General features: G+C 40.1%; 1 protein-coding gene across 2 annotated transcripts in view; it reads left to right on the forward strand.

Annotated features, from left to right (window-relative positions):
* Positions 1-21,207, forward strand: part of NKAIN3 (sodium/potassium transporting ATPase interacting 3) — a 359,636-nt gene that overhangs the window by 254,904 nt on the left and 83,525 nt on the right. For both annotated transcript variants that reach the window (XM_065668345.1, XM_065668346.1), the window contains exon 4: positions 16,803-17,000. In XM_065668345.1, the coding sequence (XP_065524417.1) occupies positions 16,803-17,000 (198 nt within the window). The remainder of the gene's footprint in view (positions 1-16,802; positions 17,001-21,207) is intronic.

The raw sequence follows: 21,207 nt of genomic DNA on the forward strand, positions 1-21,207 counted from the left end.
GCTTTGCAGTTTGTTTCCTTTCTGCCAACCACTATTTAAAATCACTTAACATGTGCAGACATGTTGAGAGTATAAAATCTGTTTATGACATTTAGACATTGTTTCCTATTTTCGTTTATCTCTCATATTAAAAAAAAAAAAAAAACAAAACAAACCAGGTGTAGTCATCTACATTTTTAAGATAGTTAGCTTGAAAGACTATGGAGCCTTACTTTTGACTTAGGTGTTTAATGGTGGCTTTAGAACGTACTACTAAACAAGTAGTACCTACACAATAGGTAGCATGACAAGTAGTCACTACACAGTGACTTTTCAGCAGTTGCTCATTCTGCTGCCAAACAGGAGAGGTAGCACTGACATATTCACTTACAAAAATGGTGTTTGTTGTAACCTAAATGAGTGGAAGTATTTCATGGAAGAATAGAATTCCAGGATGGTTTGGGTTGGAAGGGACCTTTAAAGATCATCTAGTCCAACCCCATGCAACCTGGCCTTGAACACTTCCAGGGATGGAGCATCCATAGCTTCTCTGTTCAATCTGTTCCAGCGTCAAATTTCAAGCTACACCAATGGGGTATCCAATCCACTCTGCTGTTTCTGAAAAGAAAGCTGAACAGTTTGATTGATTATAGGATTAGAATTTCTTTTCCACAAATATGGAAATCTTTGTGGCATTCAGCACTCAGCACACCTCAGCCGATACCTCCAAAGGGGAGAATTTGCTGGAAAGTGAATGGCAACAAAATTTGTGACAAAATTTGTGACAAAAGTCACAAATCTGAACTGCAAGCCTACAGCTTTTACCTCTTTAAAATATAGTGCAGTAACGTTAGTGCAGTTTTACAAGACTTGTGCTTTCTGAACTATACCACTAAAAAAAGTAAAACTTCTCATTTTATTTCTTCAATTAAAAGCACTTTAAAGGTGGAATCTCCACCATTTATTTTTGTGCTGCAAATACAGACCAATTTGAGTAATGACTTTATAAAATCATGTGAAATAATCATAATATTTCTGTATTTCAGTGAGAAAGAGCCAAGTAGCAGAATTGCACAGTAGTGTATTCTAGATTATGTTTAAAGATGTGACATTAGATCAGATCTCTCCTTAGAAATTCTCCTTTTCATGAGTTTCTAACTAGGCCATATTCTTTGTTAGGAGATAAACCTTGAGACATATGCACTTTTTATTACTGGCTTTTAGTACTTTGGAAGTGTGCTTTCAGTTGAAAAATTGCTTCATTCCCAATGCATTTAAAATGGCACAGAATGTGAACATTCAGGGGGCTTGTTTGTTGGATGTTTTTGAAGGCAGAGGTGCTGAATGCCTTCTTTGCCTCTGTCTTTACTCCTGCAGACTCTCCCCGAGGGCCCCGGATTTCTATAGCCCCAGAAGGAGTCAGGACAAAGGAGGAGTTTGCTTTGGTAGATGAGGATTGGGTTAGGGATCAGCTATGCAATCTGGACATCTGTAAATCGATGGGTCCGGATGGAATGCACCCACGGGTGCTGAGGGAGCTGGCGGAGGTCATTGCTAGGCCACTTTCCATCATCTTTGGTAAGTCGTGGGAAACGGGCGAGGTGCCTGAGGATTGGCGGATGGCAAAGGTCACACCAATCTATAAGAAGGGCAAGAAGGAGGACCCGGGTAATTATAGACCGGTCAGCCTTACCTCCATCCCTGGAAAGGTGATGGAACAACTTATTCTTGACTCCATCACTAGGCATATCAAGGATGAGGGGGTCATTAAGAACAGCCAACATGGTTTTATGAGGGGGAAGTCATGTATGACCAACCTTATAGCCTTCTATGAGGAAGTGACTAGGTGGAGGGATGATGGTAGAGCGGTAGATGTAGTTTTTCTTGATTTCAGTAAGGCATTTGATACTGTCTCCCACAGCATCCTCATAGATAAGCTAAGGAAGTGTGGGCTTGACGATCAAGTAGTGAGGTGGATCGAGAACTGGTTGAAAGGAAGAAGGCAGAGAGTTGTGGTCAATGGCGCAGAATCTAGCTGGAGGTCTGTGACTAGTGGAGTTCCTCAGGGGTCGGTGCTGGGACCGGTGCTGTTTAATATTTTCATCAATGACCTGGATGAGGGAACTGAGTGCACCCTCAGCAAGTTTGCTGATGACACAAAACTGGGAGGAGTGGCTGACACACCAGAGGACTGTGCTGCCATTCAGCGAGACCTGGACAGGCTGGAGAGTTGGGCGGGGAGAAACTTGATGAAATTTAACAAGGGCAAGTGTAGAGTCTTGCATCTGGGGAAGAACAACCCCATGTACCAGTACAGGTTGGGGGTTGACCTGCTGGAAAATAGTGAAGGGGAAAGGGACCTGGGGGTCCTGGTGGATAGGAGGATGACCATGAGCCAGCAATGTGCTCTTGTGGCCAAGAAGGCAAATGGCATCTTAGGGTGCATTAGAAAGGGAGTGGTTAGTAGGTCAAGAGAGGTTCTCCTCCCCCTCTACTCAGCCTTGGTGAGGCCGCATCTGGAATATTGTGTCCAGTTCTGGGCCCCTCAATTCAAGAAGGACAGGGAATTGCTTGAAGGAGTCCAGCGCAGAGCCACAAAGATGATTAAGGGAGTGGAACATCTCCCTTATGAGGAGAGGCTGAGGGAGCTGGGTCTCTTTAGCTTGGAGAAGAGGAGACTGAGGGGTGACCTCATCAATGTTTACAAATATGTAAAGGGTAGGTGTCAGGATGATGGAGCTAGGCTTTTTTCAGTGATATCCAGTGATAGGACAAGGGGCAATGGGTGTAAACTGGAGCATAGGAAGTTCCACGTTAACATCAGGAAGAACTTCTTTACTGTAAGAGTGACAGAGCACTGGAACAGGTTGCCCAGGGGGGTTGTGGAGTCTCCTACACTGGAGATATTCAAGGCCCGCCTGGACAAGTTCCTGTGTGATGTACTGTAGGTTACCCTGCTCTTGCAGGGGGGTTGGACTAGATGATCTTTTTAGGTCCCTTCCAACCCTTGGGATTCTGTGATTCTGTGATTCTGTGATTTTACTTTTTCATGTTCAGGTCATGAGTCTTTACTGTGCAAGACTTTTCTGGTTGGCAGGATTAAAAATTGGAAATAGTAACCTCATTTTTTTTAAGAGGATTGTCTAGTTCAGATTTCTGCAGATGCATACCTTGTTTTCTAACTTGTGAAACTAAATACTCCCTCCCCACAATGTTCTGCATGCTGTGCAAAGACATACCTGATTAAAGTGTGTTAATGATTTAATGCCTCCCTTGTGTTGGCATGAGTTAATTGTATTTTTAAAGAAGAAAATATCAAAATTAGTTTTCATTCAACACAGGAAAGTTCAGTGGATGGCAGTGAAGTTGTATCTATTTTCTAGGTGTGCATGTTGAAATGCTTCTATAACTACCCATCTGTAGTTATCCTGTCATCTCTGATCCTTCTGTTTTAGTGGTGTGTGCTTCCCTGTCCCAGAGTTAGGTTGAAAGAGATCTGATTCAAAGTTGTCTGAAGTTCCAGAGTGTTTCTGCTAACAATGGCTACTCAGCCTTATCACTACGATGCAACTCAAATCTAAAACCAAATCCATGAACGTGTGTATGTTAAGACTTGCAATGCTATAGAAGTGAAGAGACTTATCTACAAGTAGCAAGAGGCATAGCAGTTGATGAGATTTTTCTCATCATGTTTCCTGATCCCTAGCCCTGTCAAACAACATCCAAATACACCAATCTGAGGAGGCTTAGGACTCTATCACCTAAGCTTGGCACTGCTTTGATGCCCAGAGACATGCAGCCTGTGCCCAGCTGGCAAGCAAGTAAAGCTGACCCATCCATTCTCACACAACCAGCCCTCAGAGTGCTTTAAGAAGCAAAATTGTTGTTTACTGTTTAGTTTCTGGCTCTGTGAAGAGGCAGTTCTTGAAAGAGAAGGAGTGGGAAAATCTGTGAGCAATAAAAGGCAGGAAAATTTCTCCTGTCTTGCTTAATATCACCACATCTCAAAATTTCCATTTTATCTTGTCTACCATCACCTCTCAGACATGCTTATTTATATCTTTGCTATTTAGCACATTGATATTAGCTAGCTGCAAGCGAGGAATAAGCTAAATGTAAACAACACCTACCCTCTTCCTCTCCCAAAGGCTAAAAGGGAAATCCACCTTTAAAAATATATTCTCAGGACAGCAGTAGTTGTACCTGAGAGTAACAATCGCATCCACTGTCACCTGTGACTGTTTTCATAGGTGTAACTAGAGTTTTACAGCAAAATACACTACGTATTTGTTCAAAGAAAACTTCCTGTATGCATCAGTATGCTACACAGCTGCGTATAGGACATGTTACACTGAAAAGAAATTCTGTATTATGTCCAAGATGTGTACAATTAACCCAGTAAGAACATACTCTCTTGGTCTTACTTTTCTCATCCTTTTCCTCTCAGATCTTTCTTATTGCCTTTCTTGGTGGCCCTAATCCAGCAAATATATGTAGATCCATAATGTCAATGGGATGATTGTTGAAAATTGAGTAATGTGCTTGCATGCTTATTGAGTCAACTCTAGCTTTGTAGACTTCTCCAGGCTTTCAGCTGCCTCTTAGAGTCACATCCCCATATCACTGCTTTTAAAACCAGTTTTTTAAAATAGAGACACTAAGTGAAAATGCTATTTATATTAGTCATTGCTACTATATATTGTAAAGATTAATGATCTCCAAAGTGGATTGGATTTTGTAGACACTCAGCAGCTTGCAGAAAAAGGCCTCATATTTGCAATGTTTTGATTGATTTTCCTCAGGAAAACTGAAAATTCTTTTTTCTATTGCATTTGAGGACACTTGATGTAGTAGTCTTGATTTTTTATTCAGTAAGTATGTACACTGATGTTAATATTACTTGTCCTTTTATATTTGTGTACTTTTATTGTTAAAAACTCTATCAGCCTACCTAAAACTTGATTATTGTTCTTCCCTTTGTCTGTTAATATTATTTCAAGTTTGACAAGTGAAAATATAATTTCAAATATCATTATGTTCTTACATTTTTGCAATGGTCTCATTTTGTTCTTATTTACTAGAACAGGCTATATTGAAAAATGCATGATAGAATCATAGAATAGTTTAGGTTGTAAAAGACCTCTAAGATTATCGAGTCCAGCTGTTAACCTAGCACTGCCAAGTCCACCCACTAAACCATGTCCCTAGACATCTCCACAAATACCTCCAGGGATGGTGACTCAACCACTTCCATGGGCAGCCTGTTCCAATGCTTGACAACCCTTTTAGTGAGGAATTTTTTTCTAATAGCCAATCTAAAGCTCCTCTGCTACAACCTGAGGCCATTTCCTCTTGTTCTAGAGACCGACTACCACTTCACTATATCCTCCTTTCACATAGCTGTAGGAAAGTGATAAGGTCTCCCCTGAGCTTACTTTTCACCAGGCTAAGCAATCCCGCTTCCCTCCGAAGTTCCTCAAAAGATTTGTTCCTCCAAACCCTTCATCAGCTTGATGGCCCTGCTGCGGACCCGCTTGAGCACTTCAATATCTCTCTTATAGTGAAGGACCCAGAACTGAACACAATATTCAAGGTGCAGCCTCACCAGTGCCAAGTACAGGAGGATGATCAGTGCCCTGGTCCTGCTAGCCGCCCGCATCATTTCTGTTACAGGCCAGGATGCTGTTGGCCTTCCTGGCTGCCTGGGCAGAAGCAGCCGTCAGTCAGCACACCCAGGTCCTTTTCCACCAAGCAGCTTTCAAGCCACTATTCCCCAAGCCTGTAGCATTGCATTGGGTTGTTGTGACCCAAATGCAGGACCCAGTACTGAGCCTTGTACCTCATACCACTGGTCTTGGCCCATCAATCCAGCCTGTGCAGATCCCTCTGTAGAGCCTTCTTGCCCTCCAGCAGCTCAACACTCTCACTCAACTTGGTGTTGTCTGCAAACTTACTGAGGCTGCAGTCATTCCCCTTGTCCAGATTGTGATGGTCCCCAGATCATGAGAGACTCAAGAGGTGGGGCAGTACGAACCTCATGAAGTTCAATAAGGCCAAGAGCAAGGTCCTGCACCTAGGCAGGGGCAATTTCAAGCACAACTACAGGCTGGATGGAGAATAGACTGAGAGCAGCTGTGAGGAAAACGGCTTGGAGGTGCTGGTTGAGGAGAAGCTCAGCATGACTCAGCAATGTGCACTTGCAGCCCAGAAAGCCAGTTGTGTTCTGAGCCAGCATTCAGTGGCCAGCAGGTCGAGGGAGGTGATTCTCCCCCTCTACTCCACTCTTATAAGACCCCACCTGCAGTACTGCATTCAGTTCTCTGGTCCCCACCATAAAAAGGATATGGACTTGTTGGAACAAGTCCAGAGGAGGGACACAAAGATGCTCAGAGGGCTGGGGCACCTCTCCTGTGAAGACAGACTGAGAGATCTGGGCTTGTTCAGCCTGGAGAAGACTCCTGGGAGACGTTATTGCCACCTTCCGGTACTTAAAGGGGGCCTAGAAGAAATCTGGAGAGGGACTCTTTACAAGGGCATGTAGTGACGTGACAGGTGGGAATGGCTTTAAGCTACCATAGTGTAGATTTAGATTAGACATTAGGAAAACAGTCTTCACTACGAGGATAGTGAGACACTGGAACAGGTTGCCCAGAGAAGCTGTAGCTTCCCTGTTCCTGGAATTGTTCAAAGCCAGGTTGGATGGGTCTTTGAGTAACATTTTCTAATAGAAGGTGTCCCTGCGTGTGGCAGGGGGTTTGGAACTAAATGATCTTTAATGTCCCTTCCAACCCAAACTATGCTATGATTCTATGATCACTGATAAAGAAATTAAACAACTGGCCCCAGTACTGGCTTCTGGGGAGCACCACTTATGATGTAACTCCATTCATCAGTTGGATATAACTCCGTTCACCACTACTCTTTTTACTCATCTATAGGCCCAATTTTTTAGCCAGTGAAGAGTATGCCCATCCAAGCCATGAGCAGACAGTGTCTCTAGCAGATTGCTGTGGGAAATAGTGTCAAAGGCTTTACTAAAGTCTGGGTAGGCAACATTCACATCCTTTCACTCATCCCTCATCATGGAAGGAGCCAATCTGGCCCAATAGATTTGTGTGTGTCTAAGTGGCGTAGCAGGTTGCTGACTATTTCCCCTGGGATTAAAGCATTTATTCTGCAATCTCTCCATGTCTTCCAGGTCAGGAGCCAGGTACCCAGAGACCTACTGGTCTTACTATTAAGGACTGAGGCAAAGAAGTCATTAAATATCTAAGCCTGATGAAGGATTACAGACAAGTCTGTGGTGTTAAAGAATGAATGGATCATTAGGCTTCTCAGTGGCTTTATTCATCTCTTAAAGTGACCAGATTTATGTAACATCTGTTAACAGGACCATTAAGTAATTCACCTAGACTTGAAGTTCTTAACAGTGCCTTTTATAGTTCCCTCTTGAATTAAAAATACACTCTGGAGAACATACTCAACCATATGGATTAAAGGAACTTTAAAGATAAATTTCTTCAAAATGAAAAAAAAAATATAAGTAGACTTAGCACCTCACTGATTTCCTTTGGCTTGATAAACATGAAATTATCCACAAGATACTGGACACCATCAGATTCTTCTGATTAAACTTATCAAAAGAACTTGAGAAGTTTGGTTATGATGAGTGTAGACCTGCTATAGAGTATGTCAAAGAAAAATGGGTCCTTGCTCCTGAAACAATCTTCTGAAGATCTGAAAATTACTTGAGAGGATAAATCAGAACTCTTAGTTACGTGAACGTCTGTGAGAGTTATTGAGGTTCGGAGGTAGATTAGGCTGCAAATTTAATCTGTTTAAGGCCAGGGTACAATACATTGCTGAAGGAGATTGCAAATGCTGCCTTCTTTGACCACAGTTGTCATTTATTCTCAGGAAAGCACTGTTCAGTTATTAATTTGTACAGGTAAATATAAATATTCATATACTTATTGCATATATTTATGTAAATATTTAAACATATGCATACTGTGTGTTTAATTTATGTATAACAGTGTGCATATATTTATATATTTACATAAATTCATAAAATGTTTTAAGGAACCTAAAATGTGGATGAACACCTAGTCAATCTGAAATTAATAATAAATCATATTAACAATTCTGCTACAGCAGATTCTCTTTTCCATAGTCATCGGCGATTCACTTATTCTGCTAGGAAAGGGAGGATTTCACATTCCATCATTTGACCTTAAAGTTTCTGCAGGGACTATCTAGCAGAATGCAGGCGAGGTCTGTGATTAGAAAATTGCTCTGCTAAAGCCCAGGTCATTGTCAAACAGCACCAGAAGGCTATGGGACTGGCAAAAATATGATGAGCTGATATCACAGACAATAAATACAGAAACAAAAGTGTCATATAATAAATATCAATAAAATAGGACATTCCTTCTGAACTCTGTCTTTCAAGCTTTTGGGGTGCACTTGGATTATTCTCTTTAAACAAAAAATGGTCATTTCCTACGCCTTAATGTATCCATGATCATCTGAGGGGTGTGCTATGGCACATGATGCCCTGGATAGGCATGGTTTGAGCTGGTAACACAGGTGCTACCCATCTATATATTACAGAAGCCCAGCTTTAAGAAAAGAGGCAAATAATGCAAATTGATCCTGCCCTTCTACTCTGCTCCCATGAGACCTCACTTGGAGTGTTGTGTACAGTTCTGGTGTCCTCAACATAAAAAGGACATGGAACTGCTGGAACAAGTCCAGAGGAGGGCCACAAGGATGATCAGGGGACTGGAGCACCTCCCGTATGAAGACAGGCTGAGGAAGTTGGGGCTGTTCAGCCTGGAGAAGAGAAGGCTGCGTGGAGACCTCATAGCAGCCTTCCAGTATCTGAAGGGGGCCTATAAGGAGGGCCTCTTCATTAGGGACTGTAGTGACAGGATAAGGGGTACCGGGTTCAAACTTAAAGAGGGGAAGTTTAGATTGGATATAAGGAAGAAATTCTTTGCTGTTAGGGTAGTGAGGCACTGGAATGGGTTGCCCAAGGAAGTTGTCAATGCTCCATCCCTGGCAGTGTTCAAGGCCAGGTTGGACAGAGCCTTGGGTGATATGGTTTAGTGTGAGGTGTCCCTGCCCATGGCAGGGGGGTTGGAACTGTATGATCTTAAGGTGCTTTCCAACCCTAGCTATTCTATGACTCTAAATTACAGCACAGACTGGAAGCATGTAGTAGTGGGGCTCATGATTTCTGAAGATTTTACTCTTCAGCTCAGTTTCTTGTAAGCCTAACTTCCTATTGTAATCTCATGTCCCTGGGAATGGAGTCTTTAACAAAAATGAACATAACCAGACTTGCCATAAAACAATAAGAGTTGGCAATATTGTGAGCAATTGCATTGCTTCGAGCAAGCAAAACGGAGAACACAATAGCAGTTGCTTAAACTGGCCTATTAATCTTTAAAAGTGTTCCCGAATGCAGGTAGAAACAATCTGGTTAATCTCAAAAGACGGAATTATTTTTCTTGTCAGAAATTTTAACTTTCAAGTGAGGTTTTAAGTCTTTTTATGGTGCTTTTTAATGTCATTGTAGTCTGGTACAGAACCTTAAATTTAGGACCCACTCTCTCTTGCATCTATCTCCAGCGTAACATTTATCTCTTTACATAGCAAAAGATGTTATAGTGTTGTTATAGTTGGGACGGTGAGAGAACACAGAACCAATCAGAAATTAAGGAAATTATTAAAATTAACTGTACTGTTATTGTGACATTGTATTCTTAATCAAGCCTTTATCCCCATGGTTTCTTTTTGTTCACAACCACTGTGCACAAGTTACAGTTGTTTGGATAATGACAAAGATGATCCCTGTGTTGACTAGAAGCTGCATTGCATCTGTTCCTCATACTGGATTATGTGGGCTTCTGGCACAAACTATGTCTATTAATTGCATACAAGCTTAACTACTCTGGACTTCAGAGAGCGGACTTAGGCCTCTTAAGGGATCTGCTTGGTAGAGTAACATCGGGTAAAGCCCTGGAGGGAAGAGGGGCCCAAGAAAGCTGATCAGTATTCAAGCATCAGATCATCCAAGCTCAGGAGTGATGCATTCCAACAAAGAGAAAGTCAGGCAAAATTGCCAGGAGGCCTCTTTGACAAACTCAAGCACAAAAAGGAAGCCTACAGAGATTGGGAGAAACGATAGCTACCATGGGAGGAATACAGAGAAATAGAGCAGCCAGGGATCAGGTTAGGAAAACTAAAGCCCTGATAGAATTAAATCTCTCCAAGGATATCAAGGGCAATAAGAAAAGCTTCTATAGATATGTTGGTGATAAATGGAAGACTAGAGAAACTGTAGGCCCTTTCTGGATGGAAACGGGAGACCTGCTTACGAGGGATATGGAGAAGGTTAATGTACTTAAGGACTTTCTTGCCTTGGTCTTCTCCAGAAAATGAAAATCCAAGCCATTCTATGATTCTATTAAATTGATTCTGGTATTTGTACTATAGAAAAATTATCCAAAACATTAATGCCTGGTACTGGCAGTACACTTTTGTGTTTTGAACATAACTATTGCTTCCACATCACAACCAAGAACAGAAATATGGGACACAAGCTAAAAACATCACATCAAGACAACAGAAGAAAGCATCTTAATCTGTCACAGGTTTTCTACCTTTTCAGCTTCTGGTGTTACAACTGGCATACTGGGAACCAGAAGGTGATCTACCTGTGGCTTTCATCAAGTATACTGTTCTTGTTCTTACTGACTAGCTGTGTTTCTTTAAAGTGTAAGTAGCAGGCACAGTATTTCAAATGAAGAGGGAAAGCACTGTGAGTACATGTAGCTGTTCCCACTGCACCTCCAGTGAGACTTGCTTTCTGAAGTGCAGGCTGCTGTGCCAGGGCAGATGTGAAATCTGGGAAATTTTCCAGAGAAATCATTAAAAAATGAGGTTCTGAACATTAGCTGCTGTGTTTACCTTTTCTTTCTTTCTTGGACTGTCACTAAAAACATCATGAACACTGACAGTGGATGATGGACTGGGAGCATGAACAACTTGCAGAAGAGCATTGAGGCAAATGCTGTGTTTTCCAGTGCACTTGAATCTTTTCTCAACAATCAGTAACCATTTTATAGAATCATAGAATGGTTAAGGTTGAAAAGGACCTTAAGATCATACAGTTCCAACCCCCCTGCCATGGGCAGGGACACCTCACCCTAAACCATCTCACCCAAGGCTCTGTCCAACCTGGCCTTGAACACTGCCAGGGATGGAGCATTCACAGGTTCCCTGGGCAGCCCATTTCAGTGCCTCACCACCCTCACAGTAAAGAACTTCTTCCTTATATCAGAGAATAAAAGAGCTTTCACTGGTCTTGCACCATTTGACCCTGGGCAAACTAGCCACATATGATTTCCTAAAAATGTTAAAACTAAATGTTAAACTAAAACCACAAAAAAGAGTTAGTTGTGTGTTTTTTGTCGCATTGGGATGCCTATGGTTCAAAAGACAGAAGACTACAGAAGAACAAACAGTTTTAGCATGATCAATCCAGGTCAGACCTATTCATTTTAAGTGTAGAGATCCGGTCCCCACCAACATTGCAAGACTCTTCCCAATAGGTATGTACTTTCTTAGCTACTGTATTTGTTGAATGCTTAGATGCTGAATACAGTGCTGAGGCACATAAGTCTGATCCTTTCAGCTTTGGGTATCAATAAATAAAATATGACAAAATAGCGTGGGAAGAACTTTCTATAGTGGTTTGAGCCAGTTTGTCTTTGAGGGAAGATGTGGTGGCGTCAGATTTTAATCTTATGGTATTTCAAATGTATGCTTAACTTCATGGGGATCTCGGCAATATCATTTTAAAACGAAAGAAAAAAAAATTGGTTAAAATGCTCTTGCTAACACTCAAATTTGCTTTATATTAAAAACTCTTTTTTCAAATGTGTTCACAGTTTTATTAGCCTTTTGATCAGAATATTTTCTGGCCCATAATTGGAATGTTTTCACATTTTTATATTTTATTTTTTTTTTTATATACCAAGAGTTTTTCAAGTCACCTTTTACTTTTCCTGGCTTTCTGCTATGAGAAGCTTTACCACAGCATTTGTGCTGGTGGCTATATATGGCCTGCCAATGGTGTTTCTAGTTCTTTACTATTCCAGTTACATTTCAGTCTTGTCTCGATTCTTCATTTCAGTCAAAATCAGATACAGCTTGAATTAAGGGACACAGCAATCTGCACAAACCCTTGACTTCACACAAACCCCTATCCTATTCCCAGTCTTTAAAACCTGAAGCACTGAAGCAGTGCTTGCAGTTTGCCATCATTCCAGGCCTGTCTTGTCTTGTACCTCTGGATCATCAGAGGGAATAGGCGAGAGCAATTTTCAGACTAAGTGTTCAGCTTAATCACATGTCAGGGACTCCATTGGAGCGCAACAGCTTTTCTGGGCTGTCATGACATCTTTGTGCTCATGTTGAACTTCCTATGACAAGTGATGAGTAAGGCTTACATTGATCCAATCACGCTTTCTAATGCCATTTTTTCTTTTAGCCTTGGAGCTTTTTTTCTGTTGTAGTGTGTTACCTCTCTGGGCTTTTTTCTCAGACAGACTGCCACAAAAGGGAGGTAGACCAAGGAAAAGGCATAAGCCATGGAGCTGGGATTTGAGCATGGACCTAATTATTGTCAAAGATCAGAGCTCCTTTTTAAGGGCAGCATGTTTCAAAAAAAAAGCTCCTTCCTGGCTCTTATGACTTGTTCTTGTGACTAATGCTAACCCTGCATGAGGAGTACAGCAGTATGCTTCTCTTGCTGACTTCTTGCCTTCTGGCTTTCTAACAGGGTGGAAAACTAAGATTATGCTGCTAATGAGGGTCTACGTCTAATAGCTGATGCTTATGCTTCAAAGTACTCCTACAATTAGAGCAGGTTTTTTTAACACTGGAACACATCATTTGTATCTAATGAGGATTAATGTCTCCTTGAAATTAGATACTAGAGGAATGTGTGTGTCCCTTATCTATGTCAACACCACTACATCTTAACTATGAACCTAATTGGGTGTAGAGAATTACAAGGCAATGTGCTGGGTTTTTCCTAGCACTGTGCATATTATCTTTTTTATTACCTGTTGAACAGTTGTTTAAATAAAAATCTTTTCTTCTCACTGGTAAAAACAGAAACTGGGTAGTCAGACAAATCTAGAGCATCCTTGATACTCTTGGGATGTGAATACTTTTTGCCTCAACCTAATTAATGGTTATTTATAATAAGCATTATAGTATGTATTAATAAAATAATAAGTGCTAGGAAGAGCTAGATACCACACAATCAACAATAAATAATTTCAAGGTATCTTAACAGTATGCTTTTCCAAGCCTTAGTGCTCTTGCACCTTTCTGTAAAATTTCAGGTGTTGACTGCTGTCTTGTGGAGGGAAAAGTACTTTTCCTCCATCCCCCTCAACGTGCTGATGCCTTTTGTTACAATTTTCCTAAAAGTATATTTTTCAGATAATAAGAAGGAATGAAAGAAATATAAACTAGCATGTCATAAAGAAGAAACATACAGTGAAAAAAATATTTCTACAATGCATAATCATCATGTCACAGTGTAATATTTGTTTGTTATACAAGGCAATCTTGGTGTGCTGAGGGTTTTTTCCTGGAGTTTTAGTGTCTTTTTACTTTACTCCTGATGACTTTAGTTAGTCTTAATTTCTCATTAATTTTTTGTGTTGTTAGTATAGGCACTGTACATAAAGTAAGCAGAAGTAAACAAAAGGAATATAATCCTTATTATTGCTCTTTAGTTTTACAATAAATCAGTCTATGCTGTTATCTGTTAAGATGTATCTAGATTCACAACCTAAAAATAGAATCATAAAACCATAGAATGGTTTGGGTCAGAAAGGACTGTCAGAGATCATCTACACTAACCTCCCTGTCATGGGCGAAGACATCTTTCACTAGACAGGTTGCTCAAAACCCTGCCTAATAGAAAATGTCCATTTGAAAACAAATGTAGAATTTAAGTAGGTATAATGAAATTAAACGTTATCTCCAAGCACTTAGAAACAGTATTACTGGGACTTAAAGGGATTACATAGCACCTAAAAGAAAATACCTGCCACAGCAATGATTTTCAATAATGATCAAAATTAATCCTTGGGCTGACAGCCAACACAAATCCTATATATAGTTTAAAAGCTTAAAAAATTGTAGACAGTTAAGTGGGACTCTCCATCAGTAGAAGGGTGGTTATGGGGGTGATCCTACACTCGGAATCAAACTTCCTACCACAGACTGGAGTATTGCTTTAGTGCTGACTGAAAAGGGAAAAAAGTAATTTCCCTAAGCTCACATGATTTTTCTGGAAGTCCCGGTATCTGTGTTTTGCCTCCTGTTAGTTTATGGAATCTGTCTGAGAGGTTACCAGCTCAGGAAGTATAGTTTACCCACTGATGTACGGAATACAAGGCAAGATAAATGTAATGGGTCTGAAGCTCAGAAGACAGCAGCTTTCCATCCATGATTGAAATTTCAATTGTTAAATGAATCCCAACTGGATTCGTCAAAGAGACTACTTGATGTCTCTTATACAGAGCTGGAAACCGAGTTTCTTGCTATGAAGCAGCATTCTTTTTACAAAAATTATGCACTTTACATTACATCATCTGCTGAAGATTAAGCATTTTATACACATACACTTAATGATTGCTTGCGTTGTACACTGTGATGTTGTGATGTACACTGGAAGATAGTACATAATCTGTTGAAAGACTTCGAGCATCTTCTTGTACTTTCTGAAAGAATTCTGAATTTTAATTAAACATACAACTACGAATAAGCCACTTGGGCAGCAGCTTCTCCACCATTCACAGTGTTTCCAAGCTCTGAATTCACAAATACTGAAACACATCCAAAAATTTGCTGATATTTAAAACCTCTACACCCAGGAAAAAGGTTTTTGAATTTTCTATACTTCTGAAAATTACTATAAAGATACAGGTTAATTTTTTAATGCCTGGCACATTTGACTGATTTTATGGATTAAGAACCTCCAAGAAGTTAGAGAGGAGTGTGCTTCAGCTGCTAACAACAAAAAAGGATTGATTTTTGTCAGGCTTTCTTTTATTGATTGGCAGCTTAACATTTATCAGCTCAAACAGCTTATGGCTGCCATTTTGTGAAGTAATTTTTTAGAGGTCAAGCTAATGCACCAGATGGTTTTGTTTGCATTTGTGAAACTGATCTTTGCTGGGCCATCATTACCTACTTTTACCTGCTTCCAGGACTCAGAACATAATGAAAACAGTGAAAAGTAATCATGGAAAGATGTTGTCCCAGCCTTATCCATAATTTCTGAATAATGATATATATTTAAAAGAAAAAAAAAAAGCAGCAAGTGTGGTCATGACATCTCTTTTGGTTTTAATCAAAGAATTTTTAACTGTAATATTGTTGTTTCCTTCTCTGCATGACTAGCAGCCTTTAAATATGAACATGACTGTCTAATTAAGCACTGGAACCAGTTGCCCAGGGAGGTTGTGAGTGCTCCATCCCTGGCAGTGTTCAAGGCCAGGTTGGATGAAGCCTTGGGTGGGATGGTTTAGTGTGAGGTGTCCCTGCCCATGGCAGGAGGGTTGGAACTAGATGATCTTGAGGTCCTTTCCAACCCTAACTATTCTATGATTCTATCTCTAAACATGACCATCAAGTCAAGCAATTTATATTAATCACCCCAAGAACAAAACATAAGTGTATTCCAGAAATGAGAGATTTTATTTGTAAGAGATATTTGTTCTGACCACATAACTAATTCTTACATTTTAAATGTGTCACCAACATTTACCATGCTGTTTCCCTATGCAAATTTACTATTTTTCTATGCCACTGCTGTGAACTAACCAAGCACAAACACTGAAACAGGGCATAATAATCAAAACTTAAAGACAAAAAGAAAAAAAGGAAATAAAGGAGGAAAAACCCCTTGAGAGCAAAGAAAGATTTGACACCAGAGCCACTAACATCACAATTCATTCCCACAGTTGCGATAACAGTTATGAAGTGTTACCTTGCCATATTTGCTACACACTAACCCACATGGCAAATCCATATTCCTACTCAACAAAGACTTACTGAAAAAGTTGAGAATTAAGTATGTGTGTATTGCTTGACAGATGACATTTCTTACAGTTGACAGTTTTTAAAAGACCTTGATAACACTGTGCAATCTTTGGCATTGTTTTATGGAGAAAGCCTTGGCTGTTTCCTGAGATTTTGTATTTATAATTATATTTTCATTAAACTGAATTGTCTGTCAGCTCCTGATTTTAAAAGTCATTTTCATATTGCAGATGAAAATGTTCTGAACATGAAGGAATGACATGCAAAGTCAAAAGAGAAATGCCTCATTAACTGTAAATAATGCTCCAGCAAATCTGCATTTTAAGGGTAAAGAAGTTATGGAGAGCAAAACAGCAAATCACCAAAGCAGATTTCTTACTGCTAACTGGCAGTAACAAAGACTGGCAGAATATAACTCAGCTGTTAATTTTCAGATGTGTCCAGAATAAACACAGTTAACAGAGGGAAACAAGAGGACTCCTCCTGCAACTGGAATGTGGACCAAATGTCCCTTTAGTCAGGATGAAAATAAACAGCCACAGACAGACTGACAGGACAGATTTTCAGAGATACAAAGGGGAGCAGGGGCATTTTGTGGGCATATGGCTGACAATTTTCACACGCTTTTTACAACTACCTTGGAGTTGAGAGGTTTTCACACTTCTTCCTTCCCTTTCTCCTAGGAAACTGATCTCATGACCTTTAACATCTCAATGCACCGCTCTTGGTGGCGGGAACATGGGCCGGGCTGCATACGAAGGGTGGTGCGTCCTTCTGCCCCTGGCATCCTAGAGGATTATTCCTACGTCTCCGTGACGGGCTGCATCATTGATTTCCAGTACCTAGAGGTCATTCACAGCGCTATCCAAATACTTCTCTCTGTAAGTTCACATTTCTTTTTGCACTCGGATTCCAGCAGTCCTTTCACATGCAGCCTGCTGCTGTTTGGTGTCTTTCTCCTGACAGGGGGATGTAGTAGGTGATGGATGACAGCACAGATTTTTAGTTGGTTTTGATTTTTTAAATATCTCTAATTTTGAACTAGAGAATGACATTCACATTATTAAAATGTGCACTGCTCCTATCTCATAAAGCTCTGTGCAGTCATAGTCTCCATTCTCGCCTTTGATGGGACAGGTGAAAATTAACACAAATTCTTGGGTCTCATTCACTGAGACATGTACAGCAAAGGAGAGCAGATTAATTCAAGATTAATTTGGCTAAAGCTTTCTGAAGTTCACAATCAATGATGATATTTATTCAGCCCTGAATGTACATATATTTTACATGGTATATGGCTGAGTTTCTTCCCAAAGTGATATATGGTTGTAACTCTTGAAAAAGGTCAGAGAGGTATTAGAAATTAAAGTACCCATTTATATTTAACCACTTTATTTGTTTTTTCCTGAAACCTCTGCATCAGAATACTCTACCTCTGTGATTGTAGTTGCAATACCAGTCAAAAACTGCAAATACAAGAACTCACTACAAAATGTCTGCAGTTCAGGAAAGCGCTGGGGCTGGATAAGTTGCTTTGGGAGCAACAACCCAGCCTTGGCCGCAGTCTTTCCTTAATCTGATGGCTGCTTCTGCTTGTGATTAAAAGTTTTTTGGCATGAGCTGCATGTGATCTTCTAGAAGTGGTAGTTCTTTGTGTACATAGCTGCGTGTAGTACGACCTATCCCAAATAGGTGCACAGAGGTCTGATACACCCCAGATGCCCAGACTTATTCTGAGAATATAAATGTTCATAGTTGGTGGTCCTAACAATGATGATCAGTATTTGTCAGATAATGTGAGAAGAGATGCAATCTGCAGTCCACATCTACTAGTCAGGTGAGCTACCTGGTCTGAACAACGAAAGGGCTAAATATTCCTGGTTTATTTAGTACTTCACGCTGTTCTACTGGCTGGCTGGTAAATACTTCCACTAGCAAAGCAGAAGGGATCTGCATGATAAATCTCCCTCATTAGTTTAAATTTACTTTCACATTTTAATGTTTTAAGTTTTTCAAGATAAAGACATTTCTCTTTTGAATGAAAATAATAAGTGTACATGGCTATATCTGTCATCCTGTCCAACTTGAATGAAGTAGTCTGAAAGTTCAAGGTAACTTCTCTTCATTACAAAATGCCTTTTGTAAGATGCTGAGTGCTCTTTCCTTGTCACTGCTTTTACTCAGAATTTGGTCAATTTGTATCTTACATCAGTGATAAATGAACTTCCACTTAACAATCCAGGTCTGAATTAGTGCACTTGGTTAGTGGACCAGTGACATTACATGCACCTGCACAAGCTATGTGTCTGCTCCTATCAGCTTCTCAGGTGTCAGTGATACCACAAACACCTACACAAGCCTTCTCCTGACTGTTGTTCTGTCAGGCAGCAAAGACAGGATCTTTTCCAGTGAAGTCAAAGTTTAACCTTCTTGAGGTGCAGCCCTTTGTATGTCACCGTACATTGTAACGTTTCTGTGAAAGCAGACCTTGCAGAAGAATTTTGCACACTACCATCTTTCTCCTCTCTTGTCACACAGCATCATTCCCTCTGCTTCGTAAGGCTGTCCAAGGGAAACCTGAGTGTGGTGGGTTTAAAAGGAGAAAACCATAAGTATTTCCAGTATTATCTCACTTCTATAAGGGAACATGTTTTGTGTTAGAAATTTCTAGAATTTTCTAGATTCTTTGTGATTAGAAGCAACTTTAGAGTTCAGTTGGAGCCAGGAACAGTTTTTCCTCTGCATTTGTCAGTGCAGTACAATTCTGGTCTAAATTTACCAAATGGAAGGAACACAAGTATTAAAATAATAGAATAAAAACAGTTAATAGATGCAAACTGAAAGAAACATGAAAATGGAAAAGTGTAAACACTATGTAATAATTACAAAGCATAAGATGTAACAGGCTTTCCCTTTCTTATGGAGTAAATGATTGCCTGGAACAATCATATATAAATTCTGGATACAGTTCATTACAATTCATGAAACAAGTTCAAAATGTGCCAGGAACTTGTAAGGCTTGACTGTGAATTAAATAGTTGCCAGTTTCAGATATTGCTTTAGACTGATATACACAATGTTAAAATTAAAATCCCATACACAAAGTAGGGTTGGTTTTTTTTTCCAGTGTTAGTGTCTTGCTATCCCATCTGTGGCGTGCTATGATTAGCATACTATGAGTCTGTACTTCAGTTCCCATTCTGAACTGTAATTTAGGCTTATTTAATTTTTTGTCACACGTGACAGAAGTCACCACCTAGATGATCGAATCTGTTGCAGTTTCCTCCCATTTCCTGAGTGCTGTTGGCCTGAGCAAGTTCCCATTCATTTTGGATGCATAACTGCTTTCCTAATTGGGTACCAATTTCAGTTGCTAGTTAAAAGGTCACTGAGTTTGCCTTTTTACAGTACTGGAGAATTGTAGATCCTTCTTTTTCCTTTTCCTAGTAGGTAGTCCTAAAAGTAGCTTATTCCTTTTTGGACCTTACAACCTACTTAATTTTCATAACATTTTTATGTAGCAGTAGTGGCGTAACAAACCATTTTACAGTGTAACAAAAACTTTATTGGCATAACAAATCATTTTATCATGCTAACCCTTCTCCAAACGACCAGGAAGGTGAGCACTTCCATTTGGAAGGGAGGTAAAGCCTCTGTAAGAAGAAATCCCTCCAGGGGTAAATATTGGATACCTGTCGAGATACATAACTCACTAGCAGCAGTTCTCCATTTTTCAAAGGTGATTTTTTATTATTTTTTTTTTAACTGGTATGGAATATTTTTATACGTACAGAATACTGTGCTGCAATAATGCAGCTGTGACTACATTGGGCCCTGCTTCAGGGAATAGGCTCAACAGCCGTTTCTTTAATTCTAACACAGTAAAGCTCTTTTCGTATTTGCTTTATAGTTGTTTCTAAAAAGAAAGTATCTTTTCTTGATGAAACAGTCACTTTGCTTCTCACCCTGATTCTGGGTGGCTCTTGAAGTGATTGGAAGTTGAAGGTGTTAAACATTTCTTTCAACTCAAGTGAAATCAAGAGAAATATGAGAGAACGGTATGAAATTTTTAGAAAAGAAGACATGCCTAAAACCTAGACCTCCAAAGGAAGGGGTGAAAAAAAGTAAGAAAAAACTCTGAACCTAGAAGCATACAAAGCATTTGAGCTGTTCAGCATGTTGATGCTGACCAAATACAGGTCCATCTGTTGCCTCTTATAAGTGTCAATTACAGAAACCCCTAGGTGACAGCAAGATGTACAGATGAGCAACACTTACCACAAAAAAATCCCCCTCCTGCAAAGTGGCCTGATTTTCACTACACTATAAAGCCATGCAAAGGTGTAATATAGGATGATTAAGAGTATTGAGTCGTTTCCATTGTGGAGTGAAAAGCAGTGAACATACCTGTCTAAGGTAAAGTTAGGCACAAATCAATGGAGAATAGCTTATCAGTAACACTACCAAGTGCAAAACATAGCCAGAAAAAGGTATTATTTTTTACAGAATGAAGCTGTAATATCACAAATGTAAGAAAAAGCACTTGTAGAAGCCAAATTTGGAGTTGGATAATGTGGTGACGATAAATTTGAATGATTCTTCTGCAAGATGGATAGTCTATATCTATACACATAAAAAGCATACCAGTGGAACTGGGTACTGAAGCCAACTGGGTCAGAACAGCTCACATCTCTGCTGATGGTCTCAGCCTCCACAAAGAGCCTAATTGGTTCAAGCTACCCAGTGGTTATAATCCCTGGGAGTATTCTCTTGCGCAAAACTGTGCCTGGGAACTGTGCGGTGAGAGTGGTAGCTAGAGCAGGCCAACCTCCCACACACATAGCGGCATGGGAGATGGCATGCCAGTGCCAGGAACGCTCCCGGGCATACAGAGGAATTCCCTCCTATTGATGCAGCTGCATCAGTAGAAGGGTAGTGGGCAAATGTCCAGCTGCAATTCATTCCTCAGAGTAGGCTGAAGCAGGAGCTGGCAGCAAGTACTTAGATAATCTGTTTACCTAGAAGGGTGTAGAAAAACGTTATTTTTTAAATCCCTGCTAGAGAAAGTTATCCCCTACATTTTTGACA

This window comes from Lathamus discolor, chromosome 2 (genome assembly GCF_037157495.1).
Source record: "Lathamus discolor isolate bLatDis1 chromosome 2, bLatDis1.hap1, whole genome shotgun sequence".
NCBI lineage: Eukaryota > Metazoa > Chordata > Aves > Psittaciformes > Psittacidae > Lathamus > Lathamus discolor.